The sequence below is a fragment of the Ochotona curzoniae genome, unplaced genomic scaffold, assembly GCF_017591425.1.
Source record: "Ochotona curzoniae isolate NIBS_2020 unplaced genomic scaffold, NIBS_Ocur_1.0 contig_2321, whole genome shotgun sequence".
NCBI classification, from domain to species: Eukaryota; Metazoa; Chordata; class Mammalia; order Lagomorpha; family Ochotonidae; genus Ochotona; species Ochotona curzoniae.
The window spans coordinates 17,825,182-17,838,153 of record NW_024465421.1 but is presented as its reverse complement, the minus strand read 5'-3'; the positions used below and the strand labels follow the sequence as shown (position 1 = coordinate 17,838,153).

The window sequence follows — 12,972 nt, the reverse complement described above, 5'->3', positions numbered from 1 at the left end:
TCCGGGATCAAGTCCACGTGCTCCTCTGCCTCCTGTGACCTTGTCCTTGAGCTTGTCTCAGTGTCCCGATGCTGCATTTGCTGACGGCCGTGATTGCAAGCTGGTGCTTGGCAGAGGGACCTGGTGTGTACTGCCAGGCGTTGGAAACACTGCTGTGACCTGGTTGCCTCTGTTCCCCAGTTGGCAGGTTTTCATGTTTTATTAGGAAGCAGCAGCACAGGTGCCATCTGGCACCAGTGAGAAAATGAGAACCTCTGTCTTTCAAATAAACAAATAAATCCTGAGACATACCTGACCAGGCAGACCTCACAGGTTAGCCTATCTCACTTTAGATTTGCTCCAGTCTGCGATTGGGCAGAATCCTATAACACCAGGCCTGTTTTGTAATGAAGTGTTGAGTCTCTTGCACGCCTTGCTGATCGATTACCAGTGTCAGGCACTCCAGCGGTGGTTTCCACTGGCTACTGTGGGGCTGCCCGGGAGCTGCAGCACCTTGTCGGCCCAAAGCAAGTTCAGAATTCAAAACACAGTTTCCACAGGCTGTCTGGGGCTTGTGCCACCCTACCGGGGCTCGGTAATTAAGTTGGGCCAGTAGGTGCTAGGGACATGTATGTACAGTGTCATCCTGCCCATGTCACAGGGAAACAGATGTGGAGAAGGCAAGTGGCACCCTGCGGCTGCCCAGCAGGTTAAATAGCAAAGCTGGGACCAGAGTCCAGCCGTGTCAATGCCTGGAGCTCGCATAAAGTCTCAGGATGCTGTGGTTGTACCAGAATGTCACTGCCAAGGTTAGGGTGCAGAGTCGATGAGAACCAGTCCTGGCACAAGAACTGCCCAGGCCCTTCTGGTGGCCTCTCATTAATAGCTGAACTCAGGTTCATGTGTGTGAGGCTGAGAATTGCCCGGGTGTTTGATACTGTGTCCAAGTTGTTTGTGAACATTTCCCATGCATTTCATCTTTCTTGCCATCAGTTAACCCCGCTGCCCGTGAGGCTGGTCATGACAGATGGTAATGTCACTTTTCCTCAGGGCCCAGCCGACTTGAGACTTCACATAGATGAGGGTCATGTCTGCCAGTCACCAGCCAGCGGATAGAAGCAGATGGCAGGGATGCCCCAAGCACAGGGTGTGCTTGTGGGAATGAGAAGCTGGCAAGGGTCCTCTGCCCTTCCCAGCGAGTGGCAGCCTCTTGAGGTGGGAGAGGCTAGGAGATTGGCTGCTTCGAGTGCCTCTTTCTCAGCACCGAGCACCTGAGGCCACGGTGGCTGCAGGAAGCCCGGAGCTCCTCTCCCACTGCTGGCTGCACCTTGCAATCCTTGTCTGTGACTGGTCGTGACGTTGCACACCTCTGTCTCTGATGTGATTGTTCTCCACTTTACCCACCACGTGATCCCAACACCAGCTGCGTGATACAGTCGAGTATGACTTGGGTCCCCAGAGAGACCAGCTCAAGCCAGCACGAGCATAGACAGGGATATTTATGCCCTCTGCACAGTCATCCTAAGGCTTAGGTGTTGTGTTGGTCTCTCCAGCCCATTTCCTGCTGGGCTGTGCGGGCACAAGAGTGAAGCAGAGGTTGCCATGGTCTGTGTCCTGTGCCAGCCGAGGGTTTGTCACCAGGAGTTTTGGGGACTGTCATTTTGCACAGGCCCTGGAGGGAGCCCTGCTCTGCTCTCTGGTGCTTACAGATGTGAGTTCCAGCATCAGGTGGCTGTCCTGGACCAGGTGTTCTGGTTCTGATCTGTGTTGTCAGTCCTTTGTTATCTCGGGTGGAGATTGAGTCAGTGTCTGGGTGATGACTGGTGTCCTGCGGACACGTTGACTGGACTTGGTGCTTCCACCTGGAAAATGGAAACTGATGCCACAGGAGCCAGCTGCTTCTTCAGGACAGCCCAGCCAAGCCCTGTGTGTCTCGAGCACCTCTTGGGGCTGATGCTGTAGCCCTTCTCTGTCCACCTCTTTCTTTGCCCCTTTTGACCCTATGAGAGGTCCACACCGCCTCTGTGGCTCTGTGTGCCCTCGAATGTTCTAGTCCTGATGTACACTGTCCATTTCAATGAGCACATCAGAGTCCAGGCTGAAAGAGTGAATAAGGTCGTGTGGTGTTGGGGTGCTTGTATCTGCCACTCATAGCATGTGCCACTCGATGTTTCTGAAAAGCGCTGTGATGGTCAGGGTCATGGACAGGGACCTTGCCTTCCAGGTCAGCAGGCCCCTTGGCTTCCTAGCTGTGTGCCCTCCTATGACTTTTCTGAGCCTTAATAAGTGCATCTGAAAAATGGGATAGGAATGGTGTGTGCCTTTGAGGGGGATTTGAGAGCATTGATTGAAATGATGTCAGTGAACTTGGCAGGGAAGGGCAAGGCAAGCTGCTGCCTCTGCTGCCATCTGCTTCTGCTGCCACCTGCCCCTGCTATGCCTGCTGCCCATGCTGCCATCTGCCCCCGTTGCCATCTGCCCCTGCTGCTAGCTGCTAGTGCTGTGCCCCTGCTGCCATCAGCCCCTGTTGTTAGCTGCCCGTGCTGCCATCTTCCCCTGCTGTCATCTGCCCCTGCTGCTACTCCTGCCAGCTGCCCCTGCTGCCAGCTGCTTATGTTGGGCTCCCTCAGCAGCTGTGCTTACTGACCACAGCTGCCTGGTGGAGTTTACTCAAGAGCTTTAAGCAAGTCCCTGGGCAGGCGGGCCACAGTGGTCCAAACCGCTGCTCAGGAATAGCATCCCATGGTGGAGTGCTGACTCAAGTCTGAGCTGCTCTGAGAGGCAGCCGGTGATGGCTCTAGGGCTTAGGTCCTTGTCAGGCACGCAGGACACTGAGATGGAGCGTTCCTGGCTTTGATCCCGCCCAGCCGTGGCTGTTGGGCCATTTGGGAAATGACCCAGAGACAGTCTCTGTCTCTTGCTGTCACTCTGCCTTTCTAGTAGATGAATGTAGAAGAACAATAGAAACAAAACACAGACAATCCCTAAAGCTCAGAAACCTTGATTCCACTTTGGACGTTTCTGGTTAGCTGGCCCCTGGTGCGATCTGAATGTCAGGATTTTTTTTTTTTTTTTGAGAATTCCCTGTGTGATTCTCATGTGTAGTCCAGCCCAGCTGTCAGTAAGCCATCATCTGCTGTCCCTACTTTGGGGATGCTGTCCAGGCCTCATGTCCAGTGAAATTCACAGGGTCTCCTGCCCCCACCACACAGTGCATACCTTGCCCAGATCCCTGCAGCTTGATGGTGTGTGTGTAGGGGTGCCAAGTAGAACCAGACTGCAATTTTTTAGAAAATTATTTTATCTGAGTATCAGGGAGGAAGAGCTCCCTCCCTGAGACAATCAGCTTGTAACTTGATCTGTGTCTCTCACGTGTGACAGGGACCCAGCTACTCTAGCCATGCCCTGCTGTGTCCTGGGGTGTGTGCTGTGAGCAGGTACTTTGCTGGTTTCTGCTGTGTGTTGCTCACCATGCTGTTTGTGAAGTATCTGCACATGCCATGGGCACTCCCTACCCCCGAGGAGGAGACAGGTTGCGCTGGGCTTACTGTTGGTCAGTGGGCATCTGCTCCACCTGGTAGTAGGGTAGCTGTCTTCTACTCTTTGCCTCTCTAGCCTGGCCCATTCTCCGTAAGTGATTTTCACGTAGATTTGTGGCGATGTATTGTTAAAAAAAATTGGAAGTGAATGTAGTGAAATCGTCAGAACTGACCAGTGGTGGGAACAGATGCATCTACCACAAACATTGCTGGGTTCTTTAAGGAAGTTAACACCTGATAATTCAAAGGACAACTTTGTCTCCTTGTTGCAGAAAAGTTTGGTGGCTCCTTAAAAAAGTTACAAGAAAGTACCATGTGACCCATGATTTCACAACTCTTGAAAATAGAGGCTGGAGTGGTCACCTGGTCTAACATTTAGAAGACCCGCATCCCAGATTGGATGTGGGTTCCATTCCTGGCTCTGGCTCCTGACCTTGAACTTTCTGCTCATGAAGAGCCTGGGAAGCAGCAGGTGACAGCTCAAGCACTTGTGTCCCTGTCACCAATGCGGGAGATGCACATGGAATCCCAGGCTCCTGGCTGTGGCCTATCCCAGCCCTGGTTGTATCTAGGGAGTGACTCAGTGGATGCAAGGTCTCTGTCTCTCTGCCTTGTGAACAGACAGGCCCTCCCTTACCCAGGAAGCCTGTGTTTGTGGGAAATGCAGATTCCGGCTTCTTTGGACAGTGCAGAACTGCTGGCAGCCTGGGCCGCCCCCCTCATGTGTGACGTGGGCCTGAGCAGAGGCTGCTGGCCAGATTGGATGGACCCTTGAGCTCCCAGAGCACCCTTGTCCCCTCAAGGTATAATTGCATCCCCTCTCGCTCCGTTCTGGCCCTGTCTGTGCTTGCTGTGGGACACCTACTCTAAGTCTAAGTATTTGGATAAGGTGTTGCTGCAAATACTATGTGTGTGTGTGTGTGTGTGTGTGTGTGAGAGAGAGAGAGAGAGAGAGAGAGAGAGAGAGAGAGAGAAAGCACATAAGCACATGAATGAGAGAGCCAAAAATATTACACATACAGAAAATTAGTAGCGATTCATTCACAACTATGCAGTTACTGCAGATTGTTTTTCTTCTGTAACCTATGATTTTCTTATGTTCCATGTTGTTCCAATGGATCCTGCAAACCTTTTCTGAGTATTATTATTTTGGAGGGACAGTAGTTTTGGAGTAGAGATTGCTCATTTTCCAAAAGAGGACAAAGAATGGTTGGGGACCTGATCAGGCCACACCTTGGGGGGCAGGTGGGAGCCTTGAGGACCTGACTTCAACCCTGGGTGTGGGGCACAGGTGTGGGCTAGGCTGCCACTGTAGTGGAACAGCAGGTGGACCGTGGCTGTGTGACCTGAGGTAAGTTGCTTTGCTTCTCTGGGCCTCGAGTCTGTATTCCCTAACAGGTATAGTCAGATTTGTGTCTCAGTGATGGTGAGAGAACGGGTAAAACGGTGCCTTTGGCATCGCTGGGCATCTCGGAAGCTGTTGGTGCCTGGTGTCGGCTGACCCTGTGAGCACTGGCCAGGGGGTCGGGGATATTATTCTTTTCTTGTTCATCATTACAAGGTAAAAATCAGAAACTCTGGCTCTCCTACTGGGTGGGCAGGAGGAGGCGGGCAGCAGGAGAGAGAAACAGAACAAAAAGTTGGAACAGACCTGTCATTGACTTTAAAAGTTAGATTTTGAGCTCAATATAGTTTATCCTTTCTCTTGGAGATAAAAGGAAAAGGGAGTGGGTAGGCTGGCCATGATATAAAAAGCAGGGTGTTACGTCTGAACAGCGCTGATGTAGGTTAAGTCTATGCCCCTAGGAGAACGTTTTTCTTTCTATGCGTGTGGCCTCGTGCGCTCTTTAAGTATAATTGAGAGTGGGCCCCAGGGGGATGTTTGTAAAGCTGTTTGCGCTCTGTGGGAAAGATGGCCTGTAATGCCGGGTGGATGTGAGTCGCATGCACGTGCCCACCAGCCATATCTTGTACAAGCCAGATCTTCCCCTTTTAATTTTGGGAGGGGGAGGCGGGGTGGGAGATCAGTCAGTCTCAGGATTATTTCTTCCTAGGGCTCTTCGGGTGGCTAATGATGGGAGACCTCCCACCCTTTGTCAGCATCGCTGGCTCAGGTCTTTATATAGAAGCCTGGATCATGTGTGTAAACAGGCCAGCGTGTCATCTGGCAGTGTCTGTGTGCCTGGGGCTCGGGGATTCGTCTTTGCTGTACTGGAATGGAGGGGCGTGGCCGTGACGCATTGGCACCAGTCTCTTCTGCCTGCCTCCCCTACCATGTGCATCACATCCATGAGACACTCTGTTAGGACCCAGATCCCTGTCACTGGGCAGGAAATTACAGCCATGAACCTGGTGGTTAGCGTTCCCCGGGCGAGGCCTTGAACTTATTATTAAATGCGCTTGACGTCTCTGCCCAGCCCATTATCACTGCTGACTTCTCAGAGTGAGGGGCGGGCTTCAGCGGTTTGTTAATGCATTCACCCAGCCTGCGAGGCTCCATTCTGCTGCGGGGGATGCTGCACTGGGCGCTGGGTCCCTGTTCTCGAGGGACTCGCAGGCTGGGTGTGGAGCTGTGGGCACAGTTGTGTTCCATTGGACGGGGTTCCTTTGGCGGCCTACCCACAATGCGCAGTGGGTCTTTTGGGCTGCACTCAAGGTTAGGACACAAAGGCAGAGGGGGCCTGGGAGTTGAGACTGGAGTGACCATTCCTGTTTTATGCAGGTCGCCTTGCCCCCGCCCCCCGCTACCTTCAGAGAGCTGCCCCCGTGACACAGAGAGGTTACAGATTACATACAGATTGTTCTCAAAGCTTTGACTCCATTCAGCTCTACCAGATGGGAAGCTGCAGGACTCGGGCACACATGTGTGACGTTTCAGACACCCGCCTTCTTGCCAGTCAGCATCTTCTCTGTGACTGCACCTACATTTATCCTTGTCTAGACCTTGGCACCTCATGACAAGAGAGCTCCAGCCAGCCGTCGTTGGCCTTTTGGGCAAATACTTGTCTTGGTCTTTGGGCAGCTCAGCTTCTAGCAGCTGGATGTGGATGCAGTAACAATTCCCTCATCCCTGGGCTTGCTGCCTCTGCTGCTGCCTTCCTTGGTCTCCATAGTCTGCCCCTGTGGCCCACCTTTGACCTGCTCAGTTTGAGTTAACTATGCACCCTTGGTCTCAGCGGTTCTGAGTGGGGTACGTGGGACAGGAGGCTTGAGGGGGTACAGTTTCCTCACAGGGCCAAGAATGGGACAGAATAGGGCCCCCTATCTCTCATGTCTGCCATGGTCAGCAACAAAGACATCCCAGTTCCTGGGGTCGGGGAAAATTCCAGGTCTTCCAGGCCCTGGGAGGAGCCCGGGAAGGCTGGGGAGTGGCCTGGGACTCTGCTCTCTCATGGCAGGAAGTGGTGGATGAGCCCCGAGTGAGGATGGAGGAATGAGGCCAAAGGTAGGAACTGAGCAGGGACAGCAGAGAGACCAGAGGGCAGGGACAGAAGGTGTCCAGAGCAAGGGAGGGGTCCCCATGCCACAGACAGAAGCTGCTCAAGTGTTCCTTATGTTGGAGCTCTGACTCTAGTCTCCTGTTGGGGTGCAGCCTGTGTGTAGCCCTGGACTGGGGAGGCTGCAGGTTGGGGTGCAGTGGCACCTTATGGGTGTTTTCTGTGTAGTCAGTTATATAGGCTGCTTGGGCCCGTGGTCTTGGTCACAGCCACTCATGTGGCCACCGTAGTGTGAAAACAGTCATAGACAACATGAAAATGGACTCTCGAGGCTGCGTTCCAGCACACCCCATCCTGTTATGCTGGCGCTGTTAGCAGCATTTTCCCAGTGGGGGGAGCTGAGAGCCAGAGATTCCAATTTGCCGGGTTCCAGGATCTGAGATTCTGGAATCTGGGATTTGAATGTAGATCTGCTCTGAAAGCTTGTATTCTCCTACGCTGCTGATTTGCAGCTTGAAGTTGCCACAAACAAAGTATCAATTATTTTCTGTTAGATTGACCCCTGATATGCAGATAGGAAAATTCCATAGCAAAACTTGCCCTTTTCTCAAGAACTTACTCTTTGGTTTCTTGTTAGGATGACAAATGTTTGTGTGTTTATGTGTATCGTTTTTATTGGTGCATTTCACATATTTAAATAACTCTCTGGGGCTTATTTCCCTACACAGCAGAAGCAGAAGCTTCAATTTTTGTTTCCAGAATGTTTTCTGGCCATGGCAGCTCTTCTGGATAAATCCATCTGTTCCACAGTGATTAGAAATGCTGCCTTCTGCCCCGGGTCAGTTTCTGGTGATTGAAGGGAACATTCCTCCATGTCCTTGATTGGATGTGCCGTCCAGTCCCTGGCAGCCACACCCAGAGCAGGTGGAAATGACTTGGTGATGCATGGTTGTTTACCTCTCAGCCTGAGGGGCGGAGCGTACAGCCCTGCCCAAGCGAGTCTGCAGAGACCACGGGTGGTGCAGCGTGGGCCCTGCTGGAAATGGACCTCTTGAAGCTGAAGACCAAACACATAACAAAGTACGGGGTACAGGAAGGCATGTTCGGTTTAGGGGCTGTAGAAGGATCGGGGCCAGTCCTAGCTCCTGGTCCCTGTCCTTCTCCATCATGAACACAGCTTCCAGGGTTTCCCACTGGCATGTGACATTGTCAGTGACAGGTCTGAGTGGCAGCATTGGAGACCCCCTGTGCCTCAAAACCCTGCAGTGCAGGCATTTTTGCTCCAGCTCTTCCACACGGTGCTTTGTTCCCCAGGTCTGTTTTCCCAGATGGCCTGTGGTGATCTTGTTTGACACTTTAGAAAATTCTATTATCTAGTCTGTTGCCCTCGGGTGTTGAGCACTTTAAAACATTTCTTCTCATTTCCCAAGGTCAGGTTCCGCAGGCGTGCAGTAAATCTCAGGGCTCCAGAAGATGGGTCCCCTGTTGGTGGCCTGAACTCATGAGTGGTCACTGGTGTCTGTTCTCAGTCTTCCTGTCCCTGCTGCTGTGCAGAGAAGTTGCTCCCCTGTGTCAGCGCTCAGGAATACTTGGTAAACGGGTGATACCCGGGAGCTGTTGCAGAGTGGCTCTTAGCACCCCCCTTACCGGTTACCCTCCTAACCCTCGCGCAGCTCCTCGGGGAGTGACTGTTGAGATCTCAGTTTGTACATCAGGGTGTTGCTGCTGAGAGGGTCAGTGACTTGCACAGGGTGGAGACCCAGTACATGACTGAAGAGGGTGAACTCTGAAATCTATTGCAGAATGCGTGCTAGGCTGGGAGCAAGCCCATGTGCTGGTGCAAACCATCCAGGAAGTGGCTGGACTGGGAATTGACTTCAGATCTGCCCGACCCCAGAGTCTTGATAGCATCTTTCTGTGGGGCTGCCCCTGTTGTTGGGATGTAAGTTGCTAAAAGCTCTGTTGCGTATTCTTGCGCTTCCTTCTTCTCCCCACCTTGTGCCTTATTCATAACTCCTCGGTTTCTGCACATGCCTGGGGCAGTCCACAACCTCAGGCTTGAGAGTGGGATTGGAAGTCTCCTTGAAAGGCTGCAGGGAACTTGTTCCAGTCTGGATTACTGGTTGCTGGTTGTTGGGCTGACACTGCTAGACATATACAAGGGGTTCCCTTCCTCCCGGCTGCTGCTGCTTTTGCATTTGTTTCAAAGTACAATGGCAAGAATGGAGTGGCCTCCCTGGACCACTCCTTGTCATGAGACTCCACAGACCTCAGCTAGGGAATGGCAGGTGCATGATGTAACAGTGGGTGAAAGGTGCCTGTCATATTGTGTGCTGCAGGGTTGGGGAACTCAGGGAGGGCTGTTTGGACCTGAAGAGCTGGGTTGAGTTTTATCAGATGCAAGTGTGGAGTGAATGTGTAGATGGGGGATGACTGCTGTAATGTAACAGTTTCAGGTCTGTACCTTAGGCAAGAGACTCTTCTGTTTGTATCGTCAGAATTTCTCAGGAGGCCACTGGGCCAGGCAGGGCATGTGTGTGCAGTCTGGGATGCACAGAGTGGGTTGCACAGAATGGTAAACCCAGGTGTCTCAGCACAGGAACCACATTGTTAGTGGCAAGCCATCAGCCCTGGGAGAGGCAGGCCAGAGCTGAGTGGCTGAGGGCTCGCTGGGTATTACACTGTCACCCTGTGCAGCCCAGGGTCCCCTTACCTGAGGGCTTGCTGGGCACTGTACTGTCATCGTGTGCAGCCTGGGGCTCCCCTTACTCAAGCAGCTGTTGGCAGAGGGACCTGTTCTATGTGTGTTCTCTGTTGCACTCCTATCCTGCATCAGTCCTGTTTAAGCTGCCCATTAGTGAAACTAGACATGCAGGTGACACGCCACTGTGGAACACAGGCGTGTGGCTGGCAGGGACACCTGATGATGAAGAGAGCCCACCTCTTCCCTTCTCCATAAGGGGCCTGGGGATGCTGGGCCATCCTTAGGAAGGGACCTGTACTTGAGTAATACTTCGTGCATGTTCACTGAGTGAGTGAACGAATGTGTGTGCATGCTCTAGGGCATCCAAGTGCCAGCCCCAGCGTGTGACACGGAAGGCAGCATGCTCCCCCACAGCCTTCCCTGTTTCCTGTTCCCCAGGACTTCCTCCTCTGGGACAGGTTGGTGTCTGGCCTCGTTTTCACTTCGAGTGGCTGATCAACTCTGCCAGGGACTTAACCTTCCTTGCCTCCTCAGCCCTGTCTCCTTTCCTCTCATTTTCATTTGTCATTAACCTCTCTTTTGGACACAGGTTTTCTACCTACTTTTTCTCCTGGGAAAATTTCTAAACACTGAGAAAAGTGGGGGGATCCCACATAGCCCTCATCTCACACCTGCTGGTGACACTGAGGCCTGTTGGTGTCCTGGCTGGGGTCTTATCACCTGGACCTGCAGGCTCAGAGCGCACCCCAGCCTGGGGTTGTGGGTACCTTGGGCCCTCCTTGCCTCTGTCAGCACTGTGTGACACCCCAAACCAGCTGTTGGGGATGATAACTTAAGACTTGATTGCCCTCCTGGCCATGTATCTGTTTTGATTTGTTCCTCATATGTGAGTGGAGTATGTACTGAGAGTGTGGATGAAAGACTATTTCTTACTCCATGATGTGTGGGGCCATCTTTCCCTTGCAGAAGGAGGACACACTGGTTCTGCGATTTCTTCTTTTTCCTCAGCATCTTTGTTGGCTTCTTACTTCTGAGGATAAGGGGACCAGAGAGACTCACCTGCTTACCTTGGCCCTGTCCCATTTACTGCTTCTTTGTCATTTCTTTATACCACAATGGAGTGAGAATGGTGGCGTGCATTTTCTTAGGTGACTATGAACAATGAAATGATAGAGTGCCAGGAGAGGCTTTGAAGAGAGTCAGCTAAGTGTAAGAGTTTTCATTTAGCTAAGAGGGAAGAGCCAGTAAACATATCTTTTCAAAGCAGAATTGGCAGCAGCACAAAACTGAGAAGACAAAAGTGAGACAGGTACTCAGCAAAATGGGCTCAAGTGGAAATCCATGTTGGAGAAGCAGACAAGAGAGGTTAGGACCAGCCATGCTTGCCACATCGCCACACATAACTTCCTTTATGCTTCTGCTTTTGGCTTGGAGCCTCCTAGCAGTCAGTTCTAGGAGGGAACCAAGTTTCCAGAGCCCATTAATGGCAATAAAATGACACTGACTCTTCAAGAAGAAACTGAAATTTCCTGTCTTGAGAGCTGTCTGAGTGACCTGAGGAGACCGTGGCAGCAGTTAAGTCTGAGGTGGAAACCGGGATGCTTATTTAAGTTCAGCGTATGGTTTGTCCTTGAGTGCTTCCTCTCCGTTTTACAGATGTCTAAAAGGTAGTTCTTGTGACTGTCAATTGTGTTCTGGGGACACACACCCACCCACCCACCTTTCCACTGAAGTCAGTGTGGGAAAACTGGATCTCTTACTAAAACTTGAGTAACTGTTTTTGGGGCCGATGTTGAGTCAGGCCTCACTCAGTCTGCTGTGCAGGTTGATAAGTAGCTGCAAGTGGGAATAAATCATTGTTGACAATAAATGCCCATAGCACAGACTCAATAAGCACCAAGACGCTTAAGCCTGGCTTTGCTGTGGCGGCTCAGTGCAGGCACCCAGGGAATTCCTCCACGTTTCATCTCATCCTGCTCGCCTGTCCTTCTGTTCTGTGTGACTGGTCAAAGATGGATGAACCGACCACCTGGAACCTCTCAAACCACTTGTGAATTATTTTTGGAGTGGAGAAGGGACTTACCTAGACGTCATTAGTGATATCTAATTCAGAGAGAGGTGAGCAGTGGCATAATAAGCCAAATCTGCCAGCTAATTTTGACTTTGCTTGCTTTCTTAGGTGAACTGCGCCAAGCCATCGTGGCCATGATGAATCGGAAGGATGAGCTGGAAGAAGAGAACAGGTACCAGCCGCTTATGGCCTCAGGGTGGGGCTCGGGGGTCAGGTTGAGGGTAGTCCCTCTGCTTGGCCCTCTATCTCGGACAGTGGGAAGATGACAGGGGAGGACAACTGTGCTCTGTTGGCAACTTTATGACTGGTGATTCCCTGCCATCTGGGGTCAAAGGCTGTTTGAGTGCCTCTCAGTGGTTTGTGCGTGGGCCAGCAGAGGACATGACACAATGGTGGCCCCACGAGTGTGTTTTAGCTGACTTCACTGTGAGAGAGTTCATGTACCCTCCCAATTGGAGGTGTACGTGTCAGATTTCACAATAGCCACAGGCACATGTAACTGTCCGTATTTCAGAATGTTTCATCCCTCCTGGGAGAGAAACCCGTGCCTCTGAGCTTGTTGCCTCCTTACACCCATAGCCGTCTTTGGAGTAACTTTGAATTGAGGGTCTGTCGAACAAGTTGCAGACACTTGAGTACTTGGCTTAAAGTTGGCTCATGTTGGCAGTGATTGGAGCAACATGACAGACACTTGGCTTCTTTGACTTGCCTGGAGCCCCATGAGATGCAGAGGGTTTGTTCATCTCTTCTTCCCTGTTGAAACCTTTGCCCCATGTGCCCTGTGTTGGCCAACTTCACTCTTCTCTGATTGAAACAAATTCTCCCCCACTGGAGCCTTGTCTTGGCTGTTGGGTTGATTAGTATAGGGGGTTGGCTGCCGATGCCAACTTGGCTTCTGTGAGCATGGCGAGGCTGCTTCCCGAGGGGCAGAATGGAGCACATGTACATGTGTCCTCCTGCCCTCTCCTTCCTTCCAGCCTTATCAGCATCCTTCTTGGAAACACAGAAAAGCAGACAGACAGAATTTTTGAAGCAGAAGATGTTTGCAAGAGGAGTCTTCAGACAGCTCTAACTTCCAAGTAAAATCAACGTTTAGCCAAGGACTTGCAGTCCTTGAAGGCTGCTTTGTCCTTACACCAGCTGGAGCTGTCATCTTGGAAAAAGCCATGGGTTTTGTCTCACCTTTTGAAGAACAATAGTGACTGTGCTTGTTAATTTTTTCTTCTTTCCAGACAATGGAAA

The 12,972-nt window shown here is 51.7% G+C and overlaps 1 protein-coding gene across 1 annotated transcript in view; it reads left to right on the top strand.

The window, feature by feature from the left end:
- SNX29 (sorting nexin 29) overlaps positions 1-12,972 on the top strand; it is a 247,346-nt gene that overhangs the window by 66,842 nt on the left and 167,532 nt on the right. Inside the window, exon 12 of the mRNA XM_040973311.1 lies at positions 11,839-11,902. Within this exon, the coding sequence (XP_040829245.1) occupies positions 11,839-11,902 (64 nt within the window). The remainder of the gene's footprint in view (positions 1-11,838; positions 11,903-12,972) is intronic.